This window comes from Dama dama, chromosome X, assembly GCF_033118175.1.
Source record: "Dama dama isolate Ldn47 chromosome X, ASM3311817v1, whole genome shotgun sequence".
NCBI lineage: Eukaryota > Metazoa > Chordata > Mammalia > Artiodactyla > Cervidae > Dama > Dama dama.
Window position 1 is genome coordinate 8,270,905 of NC_083714.1, and position 25,120 is coordinate 8,296,024.

At 57.2% G+C, this 25,120-nt stretch overlaps 1 protein-coding gene across 1 annotated transcript; it reads right to left on the reverse strand.

Moving 5' to 3' along the window:
- Positions 1-1,000: 1,000 nt before the first annotated feature.
- On the reverse strand, positions 1,001-15,757 carry PLXNB3 (plexin B3). The gene is made up of 36 exons (XM_061136618.1): positions 15,719-15,757; positions 14,490-14,603; positions 11,992-13,035; positions 11,172-11,351; positions 10,589-10,717; positions 10,408-10,508; positions 9,843-9,972; positions 9,560-9,716; positions 9,361-9,469; positions 9,167-9,281; positions 8,959-9,084; positions 8,770-8,886; positions 8,413-8,506; positions 8,160-8,329; positions 7,848-7,999; positions 7,511-7,616; positions 6,815-6,945; positions 6,460-6,636; positions 6,161-6,353; positions 5,818-6,060; positions 5,565-5,726; positions 5,320-5,471; positions 5,076-5,176; positions 4,761-4,984; positions 4,433-4,611; positions 4,194-4,260; positions 3,594-3,921; positions 3,381-3,484; positions 3,196-3,292; positions 2,771-2,949; positions 2,473-2,633; positions 2,101-2,248; positions 1,899-1,963; positions 1,754-1,829; positions 1,602-1,676; positions 1,001-1,346 (listed from the first exon to the last, which is right to left on the reverse strand). Exons 2-36 carry the CDS (start codon positions 14,514-14,516, stop codon positions 1,242-1,244), a joined length of 5,724 nt encoding a protein of 1,907 aa, XP_060992601.1. The 5' UTR covers positions 14,517-14,603; positions 15,719-15,757; the 3' UTR covers positions 1,001-1,241.
- Positions 15,758-25,120: the final 9,363 nt, after the last annotated feature.

Genomic DNA, 25,120 nt, shown 5'->3' on the forward strand with positions numbered 1-25,120 from the left:
CTGGCTTGTGCGAGTCTGCCCAGAGGCGACCCCAGCCATTCTCGTGGATACTTTGCTCCCTGGCCACTCTCAGTTGGGTTCCCACTTTTCCAATGGGTCCTGGAGCCCCAAGATGCGGCAGCCCAGTGTCCTCTCATCCCTCCACGTGGCATCCCTGAAGGGCCCTGGCCAGGCGTCGGTCGGGGCCGTGAGGTCTTCCCACTGGAGGTGCAGGCCTGGGGGCTGCCCACGTGGGACCCCAGCGCTGCACAGCATCCCTGTGGCTCCCTGGGTCCACCTCTCCCTTCCTCCCTGGCTCCAACAAGTGCATGTGTCCACGTGGGATGCACAGGGAGGTGTCCACCCTGGCCCTGCCCTCAGGGAATCCTTAAGTGGGAAGCAAAGGAGCCCATGACTCTAGTGGTCTGGGTCACAAAGCCCTCCAAAGCCTGTGACCATGGGGTGGTAGCCAAGGGACCAGGTTTTGAAGAATCTGGTCCCCCAAAACAGGGTGGGCAGGGGAACCTCCAAAGAGGGAGCAGGACACCCTGGAGACCTCTGTGGCTGGTCTTGACTGAAGACCGGCTGTGGGTGTGGAAGACGAGGTGGGGCGGGGGTGGTGCTTAGGTGATCAAGGAGCCCACCAGAGCCTGTGGGCATGGGTGTGGGGTTTCCGCAGAGGGTCATGGGCACTTTGGCTCTTTAGAGAGAACACGCTGATTGCTCCTGGGAGGGAATGGAGTCAGAACGGAGTAGAGGGAGCTTGGTAGTAACTGGTGATCCCAAGATGGGACACACTTGGTTCTACATCCCTGTACCAGGAAATAGTTGGGAAGGTGCAGGTGGGTATAGATGGTGGCGGGAGGGCAGGGGCACCTTTCCCGCAGGGGTCCTGTGAGGGAGCAAGGCCTTGGGGTCCTCTTTTCAGCATGTGGCAGAACTTCTAGCTGCGGGCTGGGGGCTAGGCCAGGGCATCCAGGAGACTCATGGGGAAGGTGGGGCTGGGGACTGGGTGTTTTCTAAAAAGACATGTTTGTGTTTTATTTCCAGATGTCATCCTCCAGCAAGCATATAAATACAGTGGGGGAGGGGGAAGGATTGCTATAAATTAGAAAGAAGCCCCCAGCAGCGCGGCAAGGAGGGAGAGGGGGAGGCCCTCCCACTTTGTGCAGACCACGCCTGGGTCACGGGCTCCATCCAGGGCTCCATCCTGGGTCAAGTGTGGGAAGGCGTGGAGATGGCGGGTCCTGCTGCTGCCTGACTCACAGATCGGTCACCTTGTTCTCTACCAGCGCAGCGATCTGCTGCAGGCGGCAGGCCAGTTGCATCTTCTGGCCCACAGGGTCTTCCTCCAGGGCACCGATGATCTGCCAGGGCAGAGGAGGCCGCCCCGCCTGAGGCCTCGGCCTCTGACCTGCCTCCATCTCAGTAGCAGGCTGGGAGCCAGACCTTCCTAGGGAATCTTCCTCTGTGAGGAAGCCGAGCCCCTTCCCCAGCCCCGGGCCCTTCCACTCCTCTGCCTACACTGGACCTGGACACTCCTGCCCCCAAGGGAGACTCCTGGGGCCTCCCTCTGGGCTCCGGAGGCATGTCCCTCTCCCCGGAGCGCCCCCAGGTCTCACCTGGTCGTAGTACCTGTGGATGTGGGTGTAGAGTTCTTGCAGAGCTTGTAGGCAGTGGGGAGCCGAGGTGTAATTCTGGGGGCGGCACATGGTGGGTGAGGCCCCAGCCCAGACCTTGAGCCCCCAGCTTTCCCCTTCCCCTGTGTCCTCACCCCCGAGAGCTCAGTAAGAGCTGAGTTCATCTCCTGGTAGCTCGCTGGAGGGCTCTGGCGGATATCAGAGTAGTATCTGCAGAAAGGCACAGAGTTAGGGGCAGGCAGCCCCAGAGGTCCCTCGTCCATGTTGCCCAACACCTACCTCTCTACCATCTGCTTGTAGCGAGGGATCTCCCGGGCGTAGAGCAGTTTGTTCACCGGGGAATCCTGCTCCAGGCAGTGTGGGCATGAGCGGGGGAGGTGTCCCCTCCTGGCCCCATGCCCCATGGGGGGGCCAGCCCAACCCAGGGCTCAGCACGGAGCCCCTGTGGCTACCTCCCCAGCCTGCCCTCCTCGGCTCTCACCCGGCCCACTTTATGCTCCGAGACTGTGCAGGAGTCCATGAAGGTCTGGGCGATGACGGCGAGGACCGCATCCACGTTGTCTGACACCCGCACGTCAAAGATGAGCTGCGGGTTCTTCAAGGTGTTCACCCAGAACCGCAGCAACAGGCTGGAGACACAGGCCGGCGGCGGAGTGAGGCCTGGCCGGTCCAGCTCAGCTCCTCCACCTGGACCCCGGCGGCCCTGAACTGCCTTGGGAGCTGGCCACACTGGGGCGGGGGGGTGACTGGCCACCCGGGGTAATGGCCCCTGGGCTCCTGTCCTGGCTGCACTGGCAGTGTCCTGGTCTCTCTGGGACTCATCCACCCAGGGCCAGGCCGGCAGGCGACGCACCTGTTCGTCTTCCAGATGTGCAAGGTCTCTGGGTCCTCAATGCTGTGTTTCTCGGCCAGCTCATCCAGGAAGTCAAACAGGTACTTGACGGCGATGGGCACGGGCCGGTTCACGCTGAGGATGGCTTGGAAGGTGTCATCCACAAACTTCTGCAGCGTGCCCTAGAAGGCAGGGGATGGGGCAGTTTTGGGGGGAGATCAGGGTGGGGGACCCTTCAAGCTGCAGCCAGCCCCATCGTCCCACAGCGTCTCCCCAGGTCTGTCCAGGTGCCCTTGCTGAGCCTCCCCGGGGGCCCCACCTTCATGGACAGCAGGCGCGTGAGGTAGATCTCTGGGATGGCCTTGGCCCGCACTCGCTCCCGGTCCCGGTCCCTCAGGCTGCTCCGCCGTACCTTGGCCACCTCTGGCTCCTCGGGGGTTTTCACCAAGTGCCACAGACGGATCCCACCCTCCTCGCTATCCTCCAGCATGGGGGTGTCTGAGGGTGCAGAATCTGGGCCTCAGTCCTTGGCCCCCCTTGCACCCATGCCACCAGCCGGGGAGCTCCAGCTCGCACCCAGGAGCTCCCTGATGGTGACGCACTGCCACCCTTGTCCACCCGCAGGCCTGGGCCCAGTAGGGAGTCTTGGCTTCCCCGCTGACAAGGTATTGGGAGACCCAGGAAGGACCGATGCCGTGGCCTTGAGCTCCTGGGGGCCTGTGGTCCCAGTGGGACCACACTCACTCTCCCCCGATGGGCAGCTGGGGGCCAGGCTCTGGGAGATGACACCTCCTCCGTTGTGCAGCTGGGGGATGAGCCTCACTGTGGCACCATCTGGGACCTGGTGGGGAGGGGGGCAAAGGCTGGGCTCCTTCCCTTGCCAAGCCCAAGGCGGGGGCCTGCCCCCCTGAACCCCACCTGCCGGGCACCTTGTAGTGCTGCAGGGTGTTGAGTCTCTTCCAGCGGTTCTGAGTCACCGACGTCACGTCCTCATCTGACAGGGTGAGGTGACCCGCCAGGCCCGAGCGCCACTCTGGGGGTGACGGGGGGGGGGACCCGGGGGAGCCAGTGAGCCCACAGCCCATTCCTGCTGGGCAGAGCTGAGCTGCCAGGGGTGATGAGAGCCTGGGGTGAGCCCTCACCGAGATCCAGGGTGTGTGCCGAGGGCCTCTGGGAGAACGGGGTGCCCTTGTAGATCTGATCCAACACCTTTTCCTTGACCTGAGTGATCGTGTCCGTGTCGAGCACCCGGGTGGGGATGTGCAGCGCTACGTTGCTCCTTGATGGCCCGCCTGGCCCCGGGCCAGCCAGCACCATCAGCGTCAGGGCCCGGAATTCCACGTCCTCCCGCAATAGGCGGCTGTCGTTCAGGGTCCGTTTTGCCTTGCCTGTCACTGCGTCCACGGGGCCCTTGTCCACCTGGTACTGGATGGCCCGGAGGAGCATGTACATTGGTTCGCCAGCCACCTCCTGCAAGCATCAATCCAGGGATCGGCCGGCTGCATGAGCTTACAGGGGCAGCTGGCTGTGCGGAGCCAGGGCAGAGGGCGGCCCACACCAGCAGGCTCGGCTTCGCACGCGGCCAGGGCAAAGGTTCACCACCTGTCCCTTACCGACACCCTGCCCTTGTGTCCAAGGCCCCTGGGAGGGATCGGGCCACAGGTCTGGGAGGGATCGGGCCACAGGTCAGGGAGGCCCAAGGCAGCAGCCCCAGCATGGGGTGAGGGGAGAGGGGCTCTCACCCTCAGGAAGGCGTACAGGCAGATGGACACCCAATTGGTGAGCAGCTTCTCCGCCATGGTCTCCGTCCTGCGTGGAGCGGGCCCCAGGTCAGAGGGGCTGCCGCAGGACTGTCTCGTCCCCCACCCAAGGCCAGTGGCGGAGGTCAGGCAGGGCTGACTTGCCCTACCAGTGGCTCAGGACCCAGCTGGCTGCCTGGGACTCCCCGGGCCTACCCAGCCCAGAGTCATCCAGGGCCAACCTGCGTAGCATGAGCTTGGGGTTCTTGCGCACATAATGGGAGGCCAGGTCACTGAGCAGCGTCCTCATGATCTCGGTCAGGTACTCGAGCTTGCTGTGCAGTGCCAAGGACAGCAGCGAGGCCACGTGGCAGCGGTCCCGCTGTGAGAAGCTGGGTTGCCCCTCCAGGGTGTGGATGAGCTAAGCCGGAGGGGGCGGGGGGCACGGGTGCTCACTCTGGGGAGCCTGGCAGCCCGCGTGGCCTCCCACCATGCGGCCCACACCTGCTGACTACCCAGCCTCCCTCCTTGCCCCAAGCCCTCCCCCCAGCCTGCCCACGTGGCCCTCACGGTCAGGAGGAAGAGCTTGCTGTTGAGTAGGTTGGAGAGCTGCATGAGGCCCTGGTGCATGGGTGCGTGGCGACCCTCTTCGCCCAGCCCCTCGACGGCCAGCTGCAGGGTGCCACCGCCACGCCCGGGGAAGAGGACCCGCTCGGCGTAGGTGCGGTAGTCCACAAAGGGGATCCCGCTAGCCTCCAGGTCGCTGCTGAGGTCAGTCATCTCTGTCATCAGGTCTGCAGGCCGGGAGCCACCGGGGTCTGAGCTCGGGAGCGGCTGTGTGCACTCCCTGCCCCCGCTCCGCCCTGCCCCACCCCCCCACCCCACCTGTGAACTCCTTGCGGCACTGGTCACCCACGCCGATCTCCAGGCTCTCCAGCTGCACCAGAACCTTCTGGTAGTCCCGCAGGGCTTGCTTGCTCTTGTGCCTGCCACCGGGGGACCGGGTGTCAGCCACACCAGCCGGCCTGCCTGGGCCGGGACCCCCAAGCCTAGATGGCAGGCTGTGGGAAACCCTTGCCAGAAGTGAAGAGGGGACTGGCCTGGACACTGGCGTGTGTGTGATCCTCACCTGTACATGAGGGTCAGGAGGAGCACGGCAGCGATCAGCAGGGCTACACCTATGCCCAGGCCCACCTGGGCCTCCACAGGGAAGGCAGACAGCACGGGTTCCACCTCGTACTGGACTGGGCCCAGTGCCAGGCGCACGTTGCCCATTTGCACCTGGGGGTGGTGGGAGGCACAGGATTCCTGAGCTTCGGCTCTGATGGTTCCGGCTGCCCACGCCCACGCCTGTGCCTGTGGTCCCAGCCTCACCACGAACTGCAGCAGGGTGCCCGAGCCGTTGCTGGGCTGTGGGACCCGGGGGGGCGGCTCACAGTACAGGTGGGTGAGCGTCAGTGTCTTCACCAGGCACTCGCCATCACCGATGTGCACGCGGACTTCCTCCTTGCTGATGGCCAGGTTGAGGCCCTCTCCCTGGGAGACCGATCGCAGGCCTGAGTGGAGTTGCCCAGCCTGTGTCCGCAGGTCCCCCCTGCCCCCCAGCACTGCTGGCCGAAACCCTGACCTCCACATCCAGCACGTGGCCTGGCTTAAGGCGGTAGGGGCCAGTGGGCCCCCCCTCGCGGTGGAGGGGGGCCAGCCGAGGGTTGGGCTGGTACAGGAAGTCCTGGCCCCCACTGGCGCTTGCAAAATCCACATGCACGTTGTCCAGGCTGAAGAAGACCCGCCGGGGGCTCGCCATGTCAGGCACCGCGGGGCTCCGGCAGAGGAGGAGGGTGGATGAGTTGATGGAGCACACGCTGGAGCACTGGGAAGGGGCAGGCCGAGACCCTGTGGGGTGAGCTGGGGACTCCTGGCCCGCCCCGACCCCTTGCTGGGCACAGCCTCCCCTGCCGCTGCAGGCTCACCTGCAGCCAGCCCCGCTCCAGCTTGATACAAGCCTGGGGTGCCGCAGCTGGAGCCTTGCAGCCGCTCCTTGGGGTTGGGTCCTGGGACTGCAGCTTCACAGCCGCCCCCTCCGAGGTCTCCAGCCACACAGATAGCAGGGGCTGCTGTACCACGTCCAGGCTCGTGCCCCTGACTCGGATCAACCGCCCGCCCCTGTGCCGGGACGAGACTCAGCACGGCCCAAGCAGTCTGGCCCCGTCCTGCCACCCCATCCTGCTGCTAGGGTGCACGGGTTGCCCCAAGTGCACCAGGTCCTCACCCCCGGAAGCTGACACTGGGCTCGGCTGCCACAAGCTGGGGGTTGGCAGTATAGTGGAAGGGGCTGGCGAGTAGCAAGCGCTGGGCCTGGCCAAAGACCACTCGGACCACCGCGTCTCCTGGGATAGCCTGGGGCATGGTGTGGCACACGATGGCCTCAGGACACACCGGCTCCTGGCTGCAGGGTGGGGAGCAGTTTGGCACCTTGGGTTTGAGCCTTGGCCTGGCCAGCCTGCCAGAGACCCACTTTGCCACCAAGGGCAGAGACCCCCTACCACCACTGTACGCCAGGGGACTCGGGCCCGTCGGGAGCACCCCCAGCTGGCAGCGACCAACTGGAAGCAGGAGCCACTTACATAGGGCAGGGTTGGCTGCCCACAAAGGCGCTGATGTTGCCTCCTGTCTGGAGGTGCTGTCCATGGATGGTGAGCTGGGTTCCCCCTGCCTGGGGGCCCCGCTGGGGACTCAGGCTCAGCAGGACAGGGTCCTGGGAGACAGGGCAAGCTAAGGCAGGCATAGCCATCTGGCCTGGCATTTCCTCACCTTGGCTCCAGTCCCTAAAGTCCTGTGCCCTGCTGCCATGCCCCACCAGGGGGTGGGGCTCTGGTCCCCTCCCTGTGTCACCTTGCCCTCAGCCCCAGCTCTAAGCCCTAAGATGCCGTCACCTCCTTGGGGATCTCCTCATCAGTTCATCAGGGTGCTGTCTGTGCCAAGCAGCACCCCCGATGTGAATCGGTGCTGCCCCCCATTGCTCCCGCCCTGGGCTTCCTGGCCCTGGAAAAGGCCCTGGGCAGGACAGGAGGGCTCAGGCTGGCGCCTGGAGGCATCTCTGCTCTCCTGCATCCCTGTGCCCTTCTCACCCTCCCACCTCGGCCCCCACACTCAGTGGCCAGAGTGACCCCTCAGATTATGTGGATTCCTTCCTGGACAAGAGGCAACTCTTTCTGCTCCCCTTGGGTCAAGTTGGAAGTGCTCACCCAGATGTCACTAGCCTTCTGCCCCTTCTTGCTACGATCCCCCGGTGTGGGCACACAGCCTGGGCAGGCACTGACCTGGTAGGTGAAGTACTGCGTTGAGATGCCTGGGGGCCGCCCCTTGATGGCCACTTGGATTGGCCCCATGGTGCGGTTGGGGGCAGGCGATGTGACACACACGATCCTGGTGATGGAAAGCCCATGGCTGCTCAGGGGCCCTTGCCCGGAGGGAGCCATGGGGCATTTGCCAGCTGCTGCCCAGGGCCCAGCCCCTCTCCCTCTGGCTTATCCTTTGGCACATCTGACCCCGGGCCCACGTGTCTTGGTTCCAAGCCTCCCTTCTTTCTGGGTGGCCAGTCTCTGCGGGCCTCCCTTGGAGGGCATCCCTTCACTCCTGGCTGCCAGGATGCCTCACCGGGTCGAGATGCGGTAGAGAGACGGCTCAGGCCTGCAGGGCCGGCCGGCCACGCTCACGGCGTCCTGCACGTCGGCAAAGTCCCTGCCCAGGTTGGAGCCCTGGATGGTGAGGACCAATCCGCCCTCAGGGGGGCCAGTCAGGGGCTCAACCTGTAACCGGGAAGGATGGTGAGGGAATGCCCTCGACCCACACCCACTGAGGTAGAGTGGGCAGGGCTGCTAGGGCCAAGAAAGTAGGGGCTAGGGGTTGAGGGGAGGAGGCGGGTGGCTAGGTCGTGAGGGGGCGGTGGGTGCAGGTTCAGGGGCTCACAGTCTCGATCCTGGGTGTGGGACACAGTGGCTCCACGGCTCCAGGTGGGCACAGTGGTCCATAGCGACAGGCAGGCTGGCCATGGCTGCACCACAGGCAGCGCAGACTCCTGTTGGCTGCCTGGCAGTGGCTGCAGTCGGGGTGGCCCACGGCACAGTCATACAGGGTCACTGGGGGGGGTTTAGGCGGCATGGTGAGGCGCCCCCGCCAGCTGCACACCCTGCCCTGCCCGCCCCACTGCCCCCGAGCTGACCATGAAGAGTGCGGGCATTGTCCAGCCGCTGGCCCTCGCCCCGGGTGACATAGATGGGCACTGGGAGCTCCCGCTGGACCATGGAGGGCTGGAACTGTGGGTGGAAGGGAGGGTCAGGCCCGACGCAACTCAGAACCTCTCAAGACCCCCGCCTGCCTCCGGGAAGCTCTTCCCGGCATAGATGACCCCTCCCCCGAGTGCAGGGCACATCTCCCAGCCATGGCCTGCCCAGAGCAGGCCTTGTGAGTGACAGTGGGCTAAAGGGGGCGAGCGAGCCCCCGAGGGCCCAGGACAAGCCCAGGAAGCAGGAGATGTCCAGCGGCAAGTGAGACTGGTGGGGGTCGGGCACCTGCCCACCTGCTGAGCCTGGCAATGAATGAGGCCCGAGTCCCCAGCCACCTCCTCCAGGGACGCTGGCAGCCTCTGCAGTTGTCCGGGCAGCTCCAGCCAGCAGTGGTAGGAGGCAGGCAAGCCCTGGGGGGTGTATGCCGTCAGCAGCCTGAATGCCATTAGCTGCCCCCAGCCCCCACCTGCCGGAATGCTCACCTGGAAATGCTGAAGATTCTGCACGCGGAGGGCCAAACGGCTCTCCCAGCCCACCGGCACCAGGGGGGGGCCCACCAGGCCCTCGACCTGAGGACAAGCCCGCGGGCCACGCACCTGGATGTCCGCCTGGCCGGAGGAGACGGCTTAGCGCTTCAGAAGGCAAGGGGCCTGGGGGCAGGGGGGCGAGGGGCAGGATGGATCCACCCACCTCTTGGGTGCTGTAGATGGTCCTCTCACCCTCTGGACAGTGTTCTCCATACACACAGTGGCTGCTCTGGGGGCACCAGTGGCAGCGCCAGAGGCTGCCCACACAAGCATGGCACCTGGGAGGGCAGGGTGCTGCTGAGACGAGGCACTATCTGCGGTCCCCACCCCTACCCTGCAGCCAGGCTGGGCACTCACGGGGCAGCTGCCTCCAGGGCTGCGACTGCACCACAGTCGTAGAAGGAGAAGTTGGTGGCAGCCACGGGCACGTCCTCGAACATCAGGACCAGGGGCAAGGTGATGTGGTCTGGGAGGGGGATGGCATCGGCAGGGCAGGTCAGGTGGCTCCTGCCCCTTCCAGTTCCCACCCTTGCCCCTCGCCCCAGGGGCCCCTCACCTGTGCCTGGAGGGTTCAGTGGCAGCTGGTCCTGGGGAGGGGTGACGCAGGCCAACTGGGGCCCTTCCACATGAGCCAAGCTGTCATAGTTGCCAAAGGCGCAATGGAAGTATTCATCCACAGCCAGGGTGGGCAGCCGGGGTACCAATAAGGTGACCTGGGGCACGTGAAAGGAAGCCCAGCAGGTGGGGGCCTTTGGAGGGGGCCACGGGGCTGAGGCAGAGGGGTCCATGCAGGGAGGGTGTGGGCAGAGGCAGAAGGAGAGAAGGAAAATGGGGCTCACCTGGCCCTGCTCCTGGCGGGGGTGGTGGGCTGGTAGCACACTCTGGATGTGCAGACAGAGGCCGTTCTCGTACGTCCACAGCCACTGGTTGGGCTGGGTTGCCCGCCTGCATTGGCTCTTGCGGGTACACCTGCGGGGCAGGGGCCCAATGGGTCCCTGCATGAGACTCAGGCTCCCTGGGTGATGGGCAGTGAGGGGCATGATGCGGTCCAGGCGGAGCGCAGCAAGTGGGGGGCAGGGAAAGGGACTCCGCTCAGACAGGAAGGGGTTGACCCTGCAGGGCCTGGGGGCTGATGCACGGCCTTTGGCCTTGACTATCAGTCGAGGCCTGCTGCTGTGGTGGAGACTTGCACATGGACCTGAGTGAGGGGCGCCATCAGGGATTGATTCCTGGGGCTGCCAGGTGGAGGGGAGCTGGAGTGGGCCAGGGGGCACCCGAGAGAGGCTGACAGAGGCCCTGCCCAGCCTGGGGCAGTGTTGGCAAAGGGACACCAACCAGGCTGGGGGAGGCGGACTGACCTCCTGGCCCACCTAGAAGCACTGCAGGCACAGTGCCCCGACTCACCTGCCCTGCAGGACGCACCAGCCGCACAGAGGGTCCTGGGCCTGGAGGCAGCTGCTGCAGTCCGGGAGCTGTGGGCAGGCTGCCACAGGTACCCGGGCCACCTGGACAGGAAGCAGAGGGCAGAGGTGGTAGGTGCAGGGCCTCAGGCCTCGTGTGCCTGGGCCCCTGGGACAGCCCTCACCTGCTGGGACGTCAGCACGTAGAGGTGGCTGCCGCTGCTGTCCACGAGCAGGTCGGGGCTGATGGCCGAGCCCGGGGTCCCCACTTGCTGTGAGTGGTACACCTGGCCTTGGGTGCCATTGAGAAAGACCTGAGGGAGTGGGGGACAAGGCCTGCTCTCAAGATGGCCACAGGCCAACCATTTGGGGCAGGTGCTGTCACAGTTGGGGTTCCAGGGGAACCTCCTGGCCCACAGAGCCAGCTCCCATTCCCCCCCAGATAGGACAGCTGGGTCAGGCCATGGAGGGTGGGGCAGGCCCCTGGGCATCCAGCGTGCCCAAGTAGCCTTCTCGATTGAGCCTTACCCAGCTAAGGGAGACACGCAGACCACAAAGAGGCAAGAGTACCCTGTTATTGGCTGTGGCTGCCCGTGGGACATCCCTAAGCTACACATCAAGAGGTGGAAGGAGATGGATGCTTCTGTGAGCTATCCCAGGGCAGGAGGGCATCCAGTCGGGTCACTGAGGCCAGGCCCAGCCTGGCAGCATAGAGGTGGGGCATCAGGGGTCTGGCCAAGGGCCGCCTTGCCTTCCTCCGGCCCTTACCTTGTGCAGCTGACCTCGGACATCCCCCAGGAAGGCGATTGTGTGTCCATCTGCCTGGAGGGCCGCAACAGCACTGATGGAGTGTTCAAGCTGCAGCAGAGGCCCTGCCTCCACGGGCTGGCGGCCTGCAATGGGGCTGGGCGTGTGTTCATCACCACAGGGGTATGACTCCGGGGAGTCCTGCAGAGGTGAGGACAAAGGTGGGAGGAATTAGTGCCCAGAAAAGGGAGGCTGGAGGTGCCTTCCCTGGGCCCAGGTCTGCAGTCTGTGGAGGAGGGCAAGGCAGCTGGTAGGACGTGTGCAAGGTCGCACCTAAGAGGGAGAGACGAAGAGCCAGGAGACTTAGCCTAAGCTGGCCCTCCATGTCATCCTCTAAAGCAGAGGTCACTGGTGATGGGGAAAGCATCCAGCCACCTTTGGCCAGACAGTGGCTGGATGGCTCAGACAGTCTGGTGGCTCAGACAGTGAAAGCGTCTGCCTACAATGTGGGAGACCTGGGTTGATCCCTGGGTCGGGAAGATTCCCTGGAGAAGCAAATGGCAATCCATTCCAGTATTCTTGCCTGGAAAAATCCCATGGACGGAGGAGCCTGGTGGGTTACAGTCCATGGGGTCGCAAAGAGTCGGACATGACTGAGCGACTTCACTTTACCCTTGGCCAGGACGACTTGTGACAGCCGCGGCTCTGGGCTGGGAGATGCTTCAGGTCCACAGAGGGCCAGGGCCAGGGAGGCAGGCTGGGATAAGATAAGGTTGCCAGCTGCCAGCAGGCAGAGTCTCAGGGGACAGGGCAGGTGTGAGGCCTGGGCCCAGTCACTCACAGGCGGCAGGGTGACACAGCGCGACGTGACACCATATTCCACGGTGGCTTCCTCGGCGCCGCTGGGGCCCCGGCCGCCCGCCGTGTAGCAGAGGCGCCGGGCTCGCTCCATGCTGGCATCCAGCTCGGCCAGGGGAAAGGCGCACAGGGCTGCCTGCACCCCCCTCGGGCCGGCGGCAAAGGCGCCCAGTAAGACACCTGGGGCAAGGGCGGCAGCCTGGACAAGCCCATGGCCCCGGCAGCTGAGGGGCACCTCCACGTAGGAGTAGAGGTTGGCGTCCCTCAGGCAGACCCGGGCCACGTACGAGCGATACTCAGCCTGTGCCCGGTCCCCACGGCGCCGAAAGACAAAGTAGGCCGACTGGGCATCTGCGAGGGCCGCCACATAGCTGTTGTTGTAGTCGGAGAGGTCACCCACCACCAGGCGGCCCAGGCCCTCGCTGGAGAAGGGCTGTGGCCCGGCCAGCTGGCGCACTGTCAGGGGTGGCACCCCTGCTGACAGCTTGCCCGCCAGGCCCCGGGCCACCAGCAGGAGGTCCTGGTCGGGTCCAGACACCACCAGGCCAACTGTGGGCACCCCCAGGGTGTTAGCGGCCACGAACTGCCCGTCGCCCGGGTCCTCGGCCCGGTAGAGGAGTTCTGCCACGTCCTCCAGCCGGCGCTTCTCGCACACGCCCTGCCGCACCTGCCCGCAGGCCACCAGCTCCCGGGCCCGCCCACTGACCAGCAGCAGCTGATTGGTGTTGTCCATGAGCTGGGCCTGTGGGCACTCAGCTGGGTCCCGGAAGGGCACGCAATCGGGGCTATCGAGGACGGGACCCGTAATGGCCACTGACTCCAGCCGCAGCTCGGGGCTAAGTTGGAAGATGCGATTCACCGCACCCACGTAGAGTGCCCCCTGGCCCGGTGCCAGTGCCAAGTGGTGGAGGGTGGTGTTGGGGGCCGAGAAGCGGTGCGCCCTGGTTAGGGCGGGTGGCGGGCACAGCAGCGGCATCACGAGCAGCAGGCGGGCACCCAGCAGACACCAGGGTGCCATCTCTGGGCCCTGGGGGAGGCCAGGCAGGAGGGCACAAGTCAGGGTGGCCGTGGGAACCGAGCGCCCGGGAGCAAGAGGGACAGACAGACAGAAAGGGAGGGAGAGAAGGGAGGAGAGACAGAAGCAGAAAGCTGGGGCAGACAGAAGCAAAGGCAGAGGAGAGAGAAAAAGTCCGAGCAACTGGGGGACCGAGAGAGGGATGGAGAGTCCCCAGGGGATGACGGTGGGGTGCCCGTGCGTGTGCAAAGGAAGAACTTTCTTCATCTTCCACTTTATATGCAGATCCTACAAGGCTACGAGAACACCCGCAGAAGGACTGAGTCACCGAGAGAGGAGAGACCCCTGAAAGGCCCTGCAGACAGCAAGGGCCAGTGGCCAGGGTCAAGGCAGACAACAGAGGGCTTGGGGGATGGAGAGGAGTGGCCCAGACTGAGCTGGGGATGCTCAGTGCCGAGGAAGGGGAGGTGCAAGGAACCGAGAGACCACCCAGAGTGCAGGGATCGGGGGAGGCCAGTCCTTTGCCCCATGGCTCCGGCAGCCAGGGGTCCACCAGGGTCCGGTACGGAGAATGTTTATGGGGATGGGGTATGAGAAAAGACAGTGCAGGGACTTCCCTGGTGGTCTGGTGGCTAAGACTCCATGCTCCCAATGTAGGGGCCCTGGGTTTGATCCCTGGTCAGGGAACTTGATCCCACATGCCACAACTAAGACCCAGTGCAGTCAAATAATTAAATAAAAACTTAAAAAAAGACAGGGCATAGAGAAGACAGGCAGAGAGTGGGCCCAGGGGAGTGAGAGGAGCGCTTGAAAGAAAGTTTGAGCCAGGAGTTAGGCATCCCCACCCCCTGGCCTGCAGTCATTTGGGGCCCAGACCAGAGGAAACCCACTGCAACCCCCCACCCTGCCCCGGCCCTGTAGGGGCCCAAGGTTGAGCCTGAAGCAGAAGGCTCCGAGTGGGGTCCCTGTTGCGCCTTCCAGCTCACCTCCCGGCCAGGGGCAATTAGCCGCCTTGTGCAGTGCCCAGGTGACAAGGTGAGGGACACTCGTCACAAGCACCTGGGCCCATGACCTCTCGAGCCTCCCTCTTCCTGAACCTGGGGGCAGAGCCCCAGAGACGGGCAGAAAGCAGATCCTGAATTGTTGACCGAGGGTCCCACACCACTGGGGGTGCGGGCAGGCGCCAGCCAGGAGGGCACCTGTGGCCATTCCATAGCCAGCAGCTCCAGCCCCCATGGGCGTGCCAGCTGCCAGGAGAGCCCCAAAGGAAGGTCCCTGGGCCCTTATCTTGGGAGCACAGACAGGAAGGTCAGGCCTGCCTCGGGACTGGGCCATTTCCTCTGGAGCCCGGTATCAGTGGCCATGTCTGGGGTGGGTCTGAGGCTAGAGGGCTTGCAGCTGGAGGTGCAGGGCAGGGGACCCCCGGGCTCCAGGCTTCTCTGTGCTCAGGGGATTCAGGCACTTACCCTGGCAGACGGCAGCAGCAGAGGCATCTCCCGGGCGGCGTGGCACACACCTCCTGGGTTCAGCTGCCCTGAGGCAGTGGTGACGGGCACAGGACGGCTATAGGGGGCATTGTCCTGAGTGGGAGGGAGACAGTCGAGGCTTGGCCCCATTCACATTCACCCCGCGGGAGGAGGGGGCCAGGGCCTGGCAAGCGGGCTCTCCCACAGCTGGCAGCTTTGTCTCTGCCCCAACAATGTCCCTTCTGTCTGGAGGCCCAGGCCAGGGACCCACTCTCTGGTGTTCCTAGTCCCACATCCAGGCTGCCCTGACCCGGGGGCTCCCTGTCACTTCCCACCCACAAAGAGACACCCCCTGGGGATCTTGGGACAAAGGGGGCAGAGTTGCCTTCAGCCAGAAAAAAATGAGACCCACACAGCCAGTTCTCCGATGCCCACCCAGTGCCAGCCACCAGGCTCCTCCCCATGTGCCCCCAGGGATCCCTGTGAAGGGCCTGGAGGAGGTCACGGAGCAGCCCCCACCCCCGAGGGTCAGCCCCTGCATGGGCAGCCTCACCCTCCGCAGCCTTGGCGCCTGGCTGGGGCGAGCCTTGGCCCTCAATGGCTGCCTTTGTCCAGGCCGGAGGCAGGGGAGAGGCCGGCCAAGGCAGCACCCCCTGCCAGGAGACCTCCCCCTACACTCCCAACTCCCCACCCCCAGGGACTGGCAAAGTCGTGCCAGGTACAATCTGGTGCCAGCGGAGGGGGCCGTGGCCAAGAGGATGCACAGGAGCAGATGGGCACCCAGCCTTCAGCCTCGGGTGGGGATGAGATTACCAGCAGGCGGCCGGCTTCCCATGCCAGGCTCACATGGCCCTGTCTGCATGCCGAGCTGACAGCGCTCAGGCCCTGACTGTGGGGCAGAATCTGGTCAGGGTCCCCCTCTCGCCCATGGTGTGCAACCGCAGCAAGCTCCAGGGTCCAGTGGCAGTGGCAAGGCTGGCAGCCACCTGCCTGGGCCGGTTGGGTGCCTGTGGGGGTGGGTAGCAAGGCGGGCTGCTTCCCTACCTCCCGTGCCCTGCCCCCTGGCCAGAGGCGCCAGCTGTCCCATTTGGGGCCACAATGGGAGTCTTACCACCCAGCTTCCGGGCCACCCCGCTTGCCAAGGTGAGGAGATCCATCCCCTCCACTCCCCCACCCTTGACCCAGAGGCCCCTGAACCCTGTGCCTGGCCAGCCCTGGCTCCTGCCTACCTGGGCGGGGCTCCTGGCAGGGCCGAGGAGCAGCTGGCAGTGCCAGGAATGAGTCCCGGCCTCCCTCCCCACAATGCAATCGCGCCCAACCCGCCTCATCCCAGTGGCCCGGCCTGGGCAGTCCAGCCCCTCCGCTCCCGCCCCTTTGCCCGACGCCTCAGGGCAAGGCACTGCTGCCCTCTGCTGGCTTCAGTGGGCATGGCAAGGGGGCCGGCTGCTCACTTGACCAGAGGAGATGGTGACCTCCCATGGCGGGACTGGCAGGCACGCAGTCCATAGCCTGCCATGAAGTGCCTACTGAGTGCCAGACACAACCCCGGCACTGGCACCATTCAGAGACAAAGCCCACTGCTGTCTGTCTCAAGACACTCCCGGATCTAAGAGGCATAACTACCTACCAGCAAATGAGACCCCAGCTCATCTGTGGACGGCACTGTGGGTCACCAAGGAGGGGGACTCAAGTCTAGGGCTGCTCAGCATCTAGGGGTACTCTAGATGTACAAACTGGGTTTAGAAAAGGCAGAGGATCAAATTGCCAACATTCGTTGGATCACGGAGAGAGCAAGGGAATTCCAGAGAAACATCTACTTCTCTTGCATTGACTACATGAAAGCCTTTGACTGTGTGAATCACAACAAACTGGAAAATTCTTCAAAAGATGGGAATACCAGACCACCTTACCTGACTCCTGAGAAATCTGTATGCAGGTCAAGAAGCAACAGTTAGAACCGGACATGGAACAACGGACTGGTTCCAAATTGGGAAAGGAGTACGTCAAGGCTGTATATTGTCACCCTGCTTATTTAATGTATATGCAGAAAGCATTATGCGAAATGCTGGGCTGGATGAAGCACAAGCTGGAATCAAGATTGCTGGGAGAAATATCAATAACCTCAGATATGCAGATGACACCACCGTTATGGAAGAAAGTGGAGAGGAACTAAAGAGCTGCTTGATGAGACTGAAAGAGGAGAGTGAAAAAGCTGGCCTAAAACTCTACATTCAAAATACCAAAGATTGTGGCATCTGGTCCCATCAATTCATGGCAAATAGATGGAAAACAATGGAAACAGTGACAGACTTTATTGTGGGGGGGCTCCAAAATCACTGCAGATGGTGACTGCAGCCATGAAATTAAAAGACCTTGCTCCTTGAAAGAAAAGCTATGAGAAACCTAGACAGTATATTAAAAAGCAGAGACATCAGTTTGCCAACAAATGTGCATATAGTCAAAGTTATGGCTTTTCCAGTAGTCATGTACGAATGTGAGTGTGACTGTGGCTTAGTTGCTCAGTCACGCCCGCCTCTTTGCGACCCAATGGACTATAGCCCGCCAGGCTCCTCTGTCCACAGGGATTCTCCAGGCAAGAATACTGGAGTGGGTTGCCATACCTTCCTCCAGGGGATCTTCCCGACCCAGGGATTGAACCTAGGTCTCCCACATTCAGGCGGATTCTTTACCGTCTGAACCAGTTGGACCTTGGAAGGCTGAGCACCGAAGAATTAGTGCTATTGAACTGTGTTGCTGGAAAAGACTCTTGAGAGTTCGCTGGACAGCAAGGAGATCAAACCAGTCATCCTAATGGAAATCAACCCTGAATATTCATTGGAAGGACTGATGCTGAAGGTGAAGCTCCAATACTTTGGCCACTTGATGCAAAGAGCTGACTCCCTGGAAAAGACCCTGCTGCTGGGAAAGATTGAAGGCAGGAGAAGAGGACGACAGAGGATGAGATGGTTGGATGGCATCACCAACTCAACGGACATGAGTTTGAGCCAGCTCCAGGAGTTGGTGATGGACAGGGAGGCCTGGTGTGCTGTAGTCAATGGGGTCGCAAAAAGTTGGACACGGCTGAGCAACTGAACAATAGAAACAAGTGCATCAGGGAGAGCTTCACAGAGGAAGTGAGTTTTCAGCTGACCTTGAACCACATGGCCTTACCCCTACTGTTGTCCTTCAGTGAACAAGGGCTGATCTCAGTGTTGGATGTATATGAATTCATTCAGTCCTTCCAATGACCCCGGAGGGGGTTGCAGTTATTTCCCCTGGTTTACAGGTAGGGAAACTGAGGCAGGCGAGGTTAGGGAACTTGCACCAAGTCACGTGGCTTGTAAGTGGCCAAGTCAACCATGGGCCGCTGCCCTTAACTATCAGGTCATGAAGCCCTGAAGCAGGAAGCAGGCATTGGGCAGGAGGGGAGAAGGGATCTGCCTGAGGCCAAGCCTGCAGGTGATACGCCCATAGAACATTTCCTCCAGCCTTGAAATCAACTTGGTTGAGGTGGTAAAGGCAGGAGAACCCAGGAGATCCCTAGAGAACAGGACTGCCTCTAGGAGGGGAGGGTGGGGGGTCCACAAGGCAGAAGGAGGTGGCCAGTAGAGCCGGTGAGGTCTTAGCCTGAGAAGCTTGACTTGGAGTGATGAGCTCTGGGGGTGGGTGAGGGTCACAAGAGGGAACTTGGGAGACCAGGGTGTCAGGGGAGGTGAGCCACCCAGAACCTGAAGGTCCAGCAGATTTGGAGTGTGGGTGCTCAATGAGTTGTTTCTGTCTACACCTTTCATCTCCTAGGCAGAAGGCCAAATGCCCAAGAAGGGGCCTAGAATGGAAGGACCTAGAAAGGTGGGATCTAGAATCTCTGGGTGGGGCAGGCTGCTGGCAGAGTGATGCGGCAAGGGTCTCTGGACACTAAGACTGGAAGCAGAGACAAAAAAATTGCAGATGTCTCTGCCTTTCAATACTGGATGGACCGTCCTTCCCCCTGCCGATAGAAAGTTTTAGAATTTTCAAATCAGCTTGTCAAGTTCCAGGAAAAACTGTTGGTACTTTTTTGAGCAGGTAAATGGAGATTTTGTTGAATTTTGAATCCCTTTCTAGACTAATCATCTCTAAAATATTGTTTCCCCATCTCTAAGCATGGCACCTCTCTCTACTTATAAACATCTTTTGAATACATTTTCCCCTAAGGACTTGCACATCTCATGTTAGATTTATTTATTGTCTGATGCCATTAGAAATGGTATCTTTTTTAAAAAATTCACTTTCTGATTGTGCTGCTGGTACATAGAAGCACAACTGGTTTTTAAAAAAATTGAAGTTAGCTGATTTACTGTATTATGTTAGTTTCAGGTGTACAACAAAGGAAACACAGTGGACTTTGGTGTATGGATTTTGGTGTTTTTTTGGCCACACCACGTGTCATGTGGGATCTTAGTTCCCTGACCAGGGATCGAACCTGGCACTGAAAGAGTGGAGTCTCAACCACTGGACCACCAGGGAAGTAGTTGTCTACTTCCGATGTATGGATTTTGTATCAAGTAACTTCATAAATGCTTGCATGAAGTCTAATAATTCTTTCTGGATTCTTTTTTGGTGGATTCTTTTTGATTTTCTACTTACATAGTCATGCCATCCACCAGGAATGAGTGTTTTGCTTTTTCTTTTCCAGTCTTTTTAAGTACAATTTCTTTTTCTCACTTTATTTCCCTAGACAGTACAAGGTTGAATGGAAGCAAAGAGAATAATATTAAGACTTCATCATTAATTATGATGCTTGCAGGGGGTGTTTATAGACAACTTTATGAGATTAAGGAAGTTCCCTTCCAGTCCTAGTTTGCCATATGATGAATGTTATCAAATATTTTTCCTGAATGGATTGAGTTGATGATAGAATTTTCCTCCTCTCATCAGTTAATGTGGTAAATTATGTTAATTGATTTTGTAATTTTAAACCTCTCTTTCAAAGAAATGCTTACTCTTGTGTTTTTTGGACTAAACTCAAGTTTGTCATGGTGTATTGGCTGGATTGGTTTTGTTGCTGTTTTTGGAGCATTTCCTCTTTTTCTGTTCCCTGGAACAAATTATCTAATACAAGGGTTATCAGTTCCTTGAAGGCTTGATAGAATTCATCTATAAAACGATCTAGGCCTTCCTTGTTTTTGCAGCCACCAGCCCCTCTGTCCATATATTTTAAATTACCAATGTATTTAATAATTGTGGGACTGTTCAGGTTTTCTGTTTCTTTTTGAGTCAATTTTTTGTATTGTGGTAAAAAAATGCATAGTATATAGTTTACCGTCTTAACCATTTTTGTTTACATATCAGTAGTGTTAAGTATACTCACATTGTTATGAAACAGATTTCCAGAACTTTTCCATCTTGCAAAACTGAAATAATATATTCATTAAACACATCTCCTTTTCCCCAGCCCCTGGCACCCACCATTATACTTTCTGTGTTTATGAATTTGACTACTCTAGGGACCTCACATAGGTGCAGACATGCTAAGTCACTTCAGTCATATCTGATTCTTTGCAATCCCAAGGACTATAGCCCACCAGGTTCCTCTGTCCATGGAATTCTCCAGGCAATAATACTGGAGTGGATTACCATTCCCTTCTCTAGGGGATCTTCCCGACCCAGGGATCAAAACTATGTCTCCTGCGGCTCCTGAACTGCAGGCAGATTTTTTACCTATGAGCCACTGAAGAAGCCCTCACATAGGTGGAATCATGTATTTCTCTTTTGTGACTGGCTTATTTTGCATAACATAATGTCATCAAGGGCTACCCATGTTATAGCATCTGGTTGGATTCCCTTCTATTTTGTGTATAGACCACATTTTGTTCATCTATTCATCTGTCAGTGGACATTCAGTTTGCTTCTGCCTCTTGGCTATTGTGGACAGTGCTGCATGTGAATAGAACATGGATATGTATATAGCTCTACTTTCAGTTCTTTTGGATATATACTCAGAAGTGGGAATGCTGGTGGTAGTTCTCTGTTTGCTTTTTTGGAGAACTTACAGACCATTTTTTTTATGGCAGCTTGCACCACTTTACAATCCCACCAACAGTGTGCAAGGCTTCTAATTTTTCCACGTTCTTGCCACTATTTGATGTTTTCTGTGCTTTTTTAGTAGTAACCATTCTAATGGGTGTGAAGTATTTTAAAGTGGTTTTGATTTACATTTCTTGATGATTAGTGATGTTGAGTATGTTTTCATAGGCTTGTTGGCCATTTGTATATCATCTTTGGAGAAATGTCTATTCAAATCCTTTGCACATTTTTTAATCAGGTAATTTGATCTGTTGTTGAGTTGTCAGTGTTCTTTGTGTATTCTAAATATTAATCCTTTATCAGATATATGACATAAATATTTTCTCTTTCTGTAGGAGGCCATTTTACTCTGTTCATTGTATCCTCTTACTACACATATGTCCCCAGTGTCAACAGGAGGACAACATTACCAATGACTCTGAAGCCCCCATATACCCTCTTCCTCCCTTGACAGAGGCAACCACTATCCTTACTTTTCTTTGTACTTGGCCCAAATGCGGATAATCCTTAAACAATATACATAGTTTGGTTTTATATTTTTGGAATTTATATAAATGGAGTCATACTGGATATATTTTTCTGTAACTTTTTGCTTTAGTTCCATATTACATTAGTGACATGAATCCAAGTTTGAAACATATAGCTGGAGTTTATTCATTTTTATTGCTGAATAATTTTCTATCATATGACTGTAACATTGTTCTGTTAATGGACACCCGCTTTTTTTTTTTCCTGGCTTTTGCCTATTATAAATAAGGCAGCTGTGAATGACCTGTACATGTAATCTGGTATATTTGTGAAAGATCTTCTATAGGATACACTCAGGAGTGACACTGTCAGCTTGTAAATATGTACATCTTCGATTCCACTGGGGTTTAGTTGCTAAGTTGTGTCCAACCCTTGCCACCCCATGGGCTGTAGCCCACCAGGCTCCTCTGTCTATGAGATTTTCCAGGCAATTCTACTAGATAATGCCAAATTGTTTTCCAGAGTAATTGTACTAGTTTATATCTCCCCCACAGTGTATGAGTTCTTGATACTCCAGATCACTGCCAACACGTGGCATTGTCTTTTTGTTGTTGTGCAGTTGCTAAGCCTTGATTCTTTGCGACCCCATGGACTGCAGCACGCCAGGCTTCCCTGTCCTTCACTATCTTCCTGAGTGTGCTCAAATTCATGTCCAGTGAGTCAGTGATGCTATCCAACCATCTCATCCTCTATTGCCCCCTTCTCCTCTGCCTTTTTCATTTCTCTCAATCAGTGCATGGGACTAAAACGTTATCTCACTGTGGCTTTTTTTTTTTTTTTTGACTGTGCTGTATGGCATATGGGATCATACTTTCCTGAGCAGGGACTGAACCCACGCTGCCTGCATTGGAAGCGCAGCCTTAACCACTGGACCGCTAAGGAAGTCCTCACTGTGACTTTAATTTGTGTTTCCACAGACCTTCTTTTCTAACTCACCAGAGAGTAAAGTCAGCTTTTCTGCATGAGGTGGGACAAAGATGTGAGAATCTAGCAGCTTTATACATACATATATATATATATGTATATATATATGTATATATAACTGAAATACATGTGATCTAGTAGCCTCTTATACAGACTCTCAATGGATCCTCCTGTTCCCCACCCCAGCACACACCCCCCACACACACGCACGCGTGCACACACACACACAGAGTATTTCTTCTGAGTTATCTGGTGCTTCCAATTCTTGTGGAAACCAGCCTCTGCTGCCGGCTGCCTCTCATTGCTGTTTTCAACAAAACCAAAGGTTGGTACTTTGAAATTAGTTCCGCTTTCTCAAAACACTACAGAAGTGATGGTAAGGGGATGACAAGTGAAAAAAGGAATAAATGTACCACAGAAAAGGAGTACCTTTCAGGGGCTACACGGGTGTCCACGCTTCCATGCTTTATCCAGAGCCTCTCATTACGTTGGCAAGGGCCATGGCAGCTGTGATTCTACCTCTTTTCCCTCCTGACATCGTTTATTTGAATACCCTCCTCTTTTCATTCTTGCCAGTGAAAGTGAAACTTGCTCAGTCATGTCCGACTCTGTGACTCCAGGGACTATACAGTCCATGGAATTCTCCAGGCCAGAATACTAGAGTGGGTAGCCTTTCCCTTCTCCAGGGGATCTTCCCAACCCAGGGATCGAACCCAGGTCTCCCGCATTGCAGGCGGATTCTTTACCAGCTGAGCTACCAGGAAAGCCCATCTTTCTTGCCAGAGCCTTATCTATGTTACTAATTTCAGAGAACCAACTTTGGTTTTATCTTTGTTTTTTCTCAATTTCATCAACTTCTACTGTCTCAGAGAGTTCCTTCCTTTGGCTTTCTTTGAGTTTATTCTACTGCGGTTTTTCTGACTTCCTGTGTTCAGCTCCCTCAGGTTAAGGTTGTACGTTTCCTCATAAGTCCTGCTTGAGCTACATGCTGCACGTCTTCATTGTCATTCAGTTCTAACATTTTTTAGATTTTCATTATCATTCTTCTGGACCAATAAATTATTCAGAAGTGTATTTTTAAATTTAACTGTGTAAATTTAAAATTTCAAAAGTGGGAGGATTTTAGCTTTATCATCCATTTATGGGTTTATTCTATTGCAGTTTGAGAACATGCTCTGTGTGATACTCATTCTAGTATTTGTTGAGATTTGTTTTGTGGCTGAGAACATGGTGGGTTTTAGTAAGTGTTCAAGGTGAACTTGAAGTGTGTACTCACTAGTTTTCGTGTATCTGTTAATCAAACTTGTTCAACTGGTGCTACATTTTGTCTGCTTGAGCTACCAATTGGAGTGAGGGGTAGTGTGATTTATTGTGGTGAATTTACTAATTTATTAATTTTTCCTTTTCCTGCTACTTTTTTGTAGCAGGTTACACACACACCTTCAGAATGGTTAGTGCTTCTCAATGGATTACTTCTTTAATCATTGGGCAGCAACCTCTTGTATTTCTAATAATGATTTGTGCCCTGAGGTCTACTTTGTTCAAAGTAAAATTCTCTCCACTAACTTCCTTTTGAGTGATATTCACTGGGTATGTCTCTTTCCATCGATATCAATTAGGGTTTGGTGGCAGACCACAGAACCATTCTAGCTTTGTAAGCTGGAAAAAAAAAAAGGATTTATTATCAAGTAGGGACAACTTGCATAATCTTTGCAAGATACAGGGGAACAACTCCTAAACCTCTGAATTGCTAGTTCTCCCAGGATCACAAACAACTCCTAACCTCAAAGCTCAGATAAAACGGAATCTGCCTCCTGTTTCCCAGATAAGAGACCAAGGCACCTCCTGCCCACACTGCTTCTCTGCTGGCCAATGCCCCCTCAGAGAACCTCCAGCCCGGAGCTCTCAGCCAGCTTCATCCTCCTAGTGCCAACTGCCTGCTCATCACTTCCACTCGTGCCTTCTGCCGGGCCTGCAGGCCCGGGGCCAGCAAGCAGTCATTGGGCAGAGCACATTCTCTTCGACCTGTCCCTCCTTCAGCAGAAGGTGCTACCACCCACCTGGCCACCCAAGCATCACCTTGAGTCTCACCCCACCCCTTTCCTGCCCCCGAGTTTGAGCTGTGCTCCCCCCATCCCTGTTGACTTTTTTTTTTTTTTCTTGGCTGCCCTGCACGGCATGCACATGCAGGATCTTAAGTTCCCCCAAGCAGGGATTAAACCCAGGCCCTCTGCAGTGGAAGTGCAGAGCCTTCACCACCGGACTGCCAGGGAAGTCCCCCTGTTGACTTCTAATTACTCTCTAATCCATCTGGGGTTTCAGGCCTCAGCACATCCGGCCTGGGTTGTCAAGCGGTGTGCTCCTTGTCTATGTCTCTCTGTATCACTTCACCTATTATCCATCCATCATCATCATCAATCTATCATCTCTATTATCTATTGGTCATCCATCACTTCTACCTCTTTAGGATCAGTGTCTCTATCATCTATTTTTTGAGGTACAATTCACATAAAGCCATGCCTTTTAAAGTTCACACTTTGTTGGCATTTAGCAGACAGACAGTATTTACAACCATGGCCTCTACAGATCTATAACATTCTTATTACCCCAAAAAGGAAAACTGAACCCATTCAGCAGTCACTCCCCAGCCCCCGGCAGCCATCAGTCTACTTGGGAAGCAGAATAATACTCCATTGTATGGAGAGACCACATTTTACTTGTGCATTCATCTGTTGATAGACATTCCAGTTGTTTCCACTTTGGGTTACCATCAACAGTACTGTGAAGAATATTCATGTGTAAAGGTTTATGACTGAACATCTAGTTTCCATTCTCTGGGTCTAAACCTCTGAGTAGAGGTGCTGGGTCACATGGGAACTCTGTGCCCAGCTTTCCCGGACCTGCCACCCTCTTGCCCACCATGGCTGCCCCGTTTCCGGCCCCACCAGCAGGGGATAACAGCCAGGTGCGGTGTTCTTGTCTCCCTCTGCTTGGCCTCTTTGAAGCATTAGCTCCCATGTTACCTCCATCCTGTTTCTGGAGTAAGTCCAGGCTCTTTAAGCAAGGCCCTGGCCCCTCTCTTTCCCCTGCTCTTGGCATGTGGCACAAGCGTC

Bases quoted from the DNA above. Each gene is read 5' to 3' on its own strand.
- PLXNB3 (XM_061136618.1), bottom strand. From the start codon at position 14,516: ATGCCTCTGCTGCTGCCGTCTGCCAGG. The intron at 6,354-6,459 runs GTGAGGACCTGG...GTCCCGGCACAG, and splicing joins CCCAGTGTCAGCTTCCGGGG to GGGCGGGCGGTTGATCCGAG. The intron at 2,249-2,472 runs GTGCGTCGCCTG...CTGTGTCTCCAG, and splicing joins CACATCTGGAAGACGAACAG to CCTGTTGCTGCGGTTCTGGG.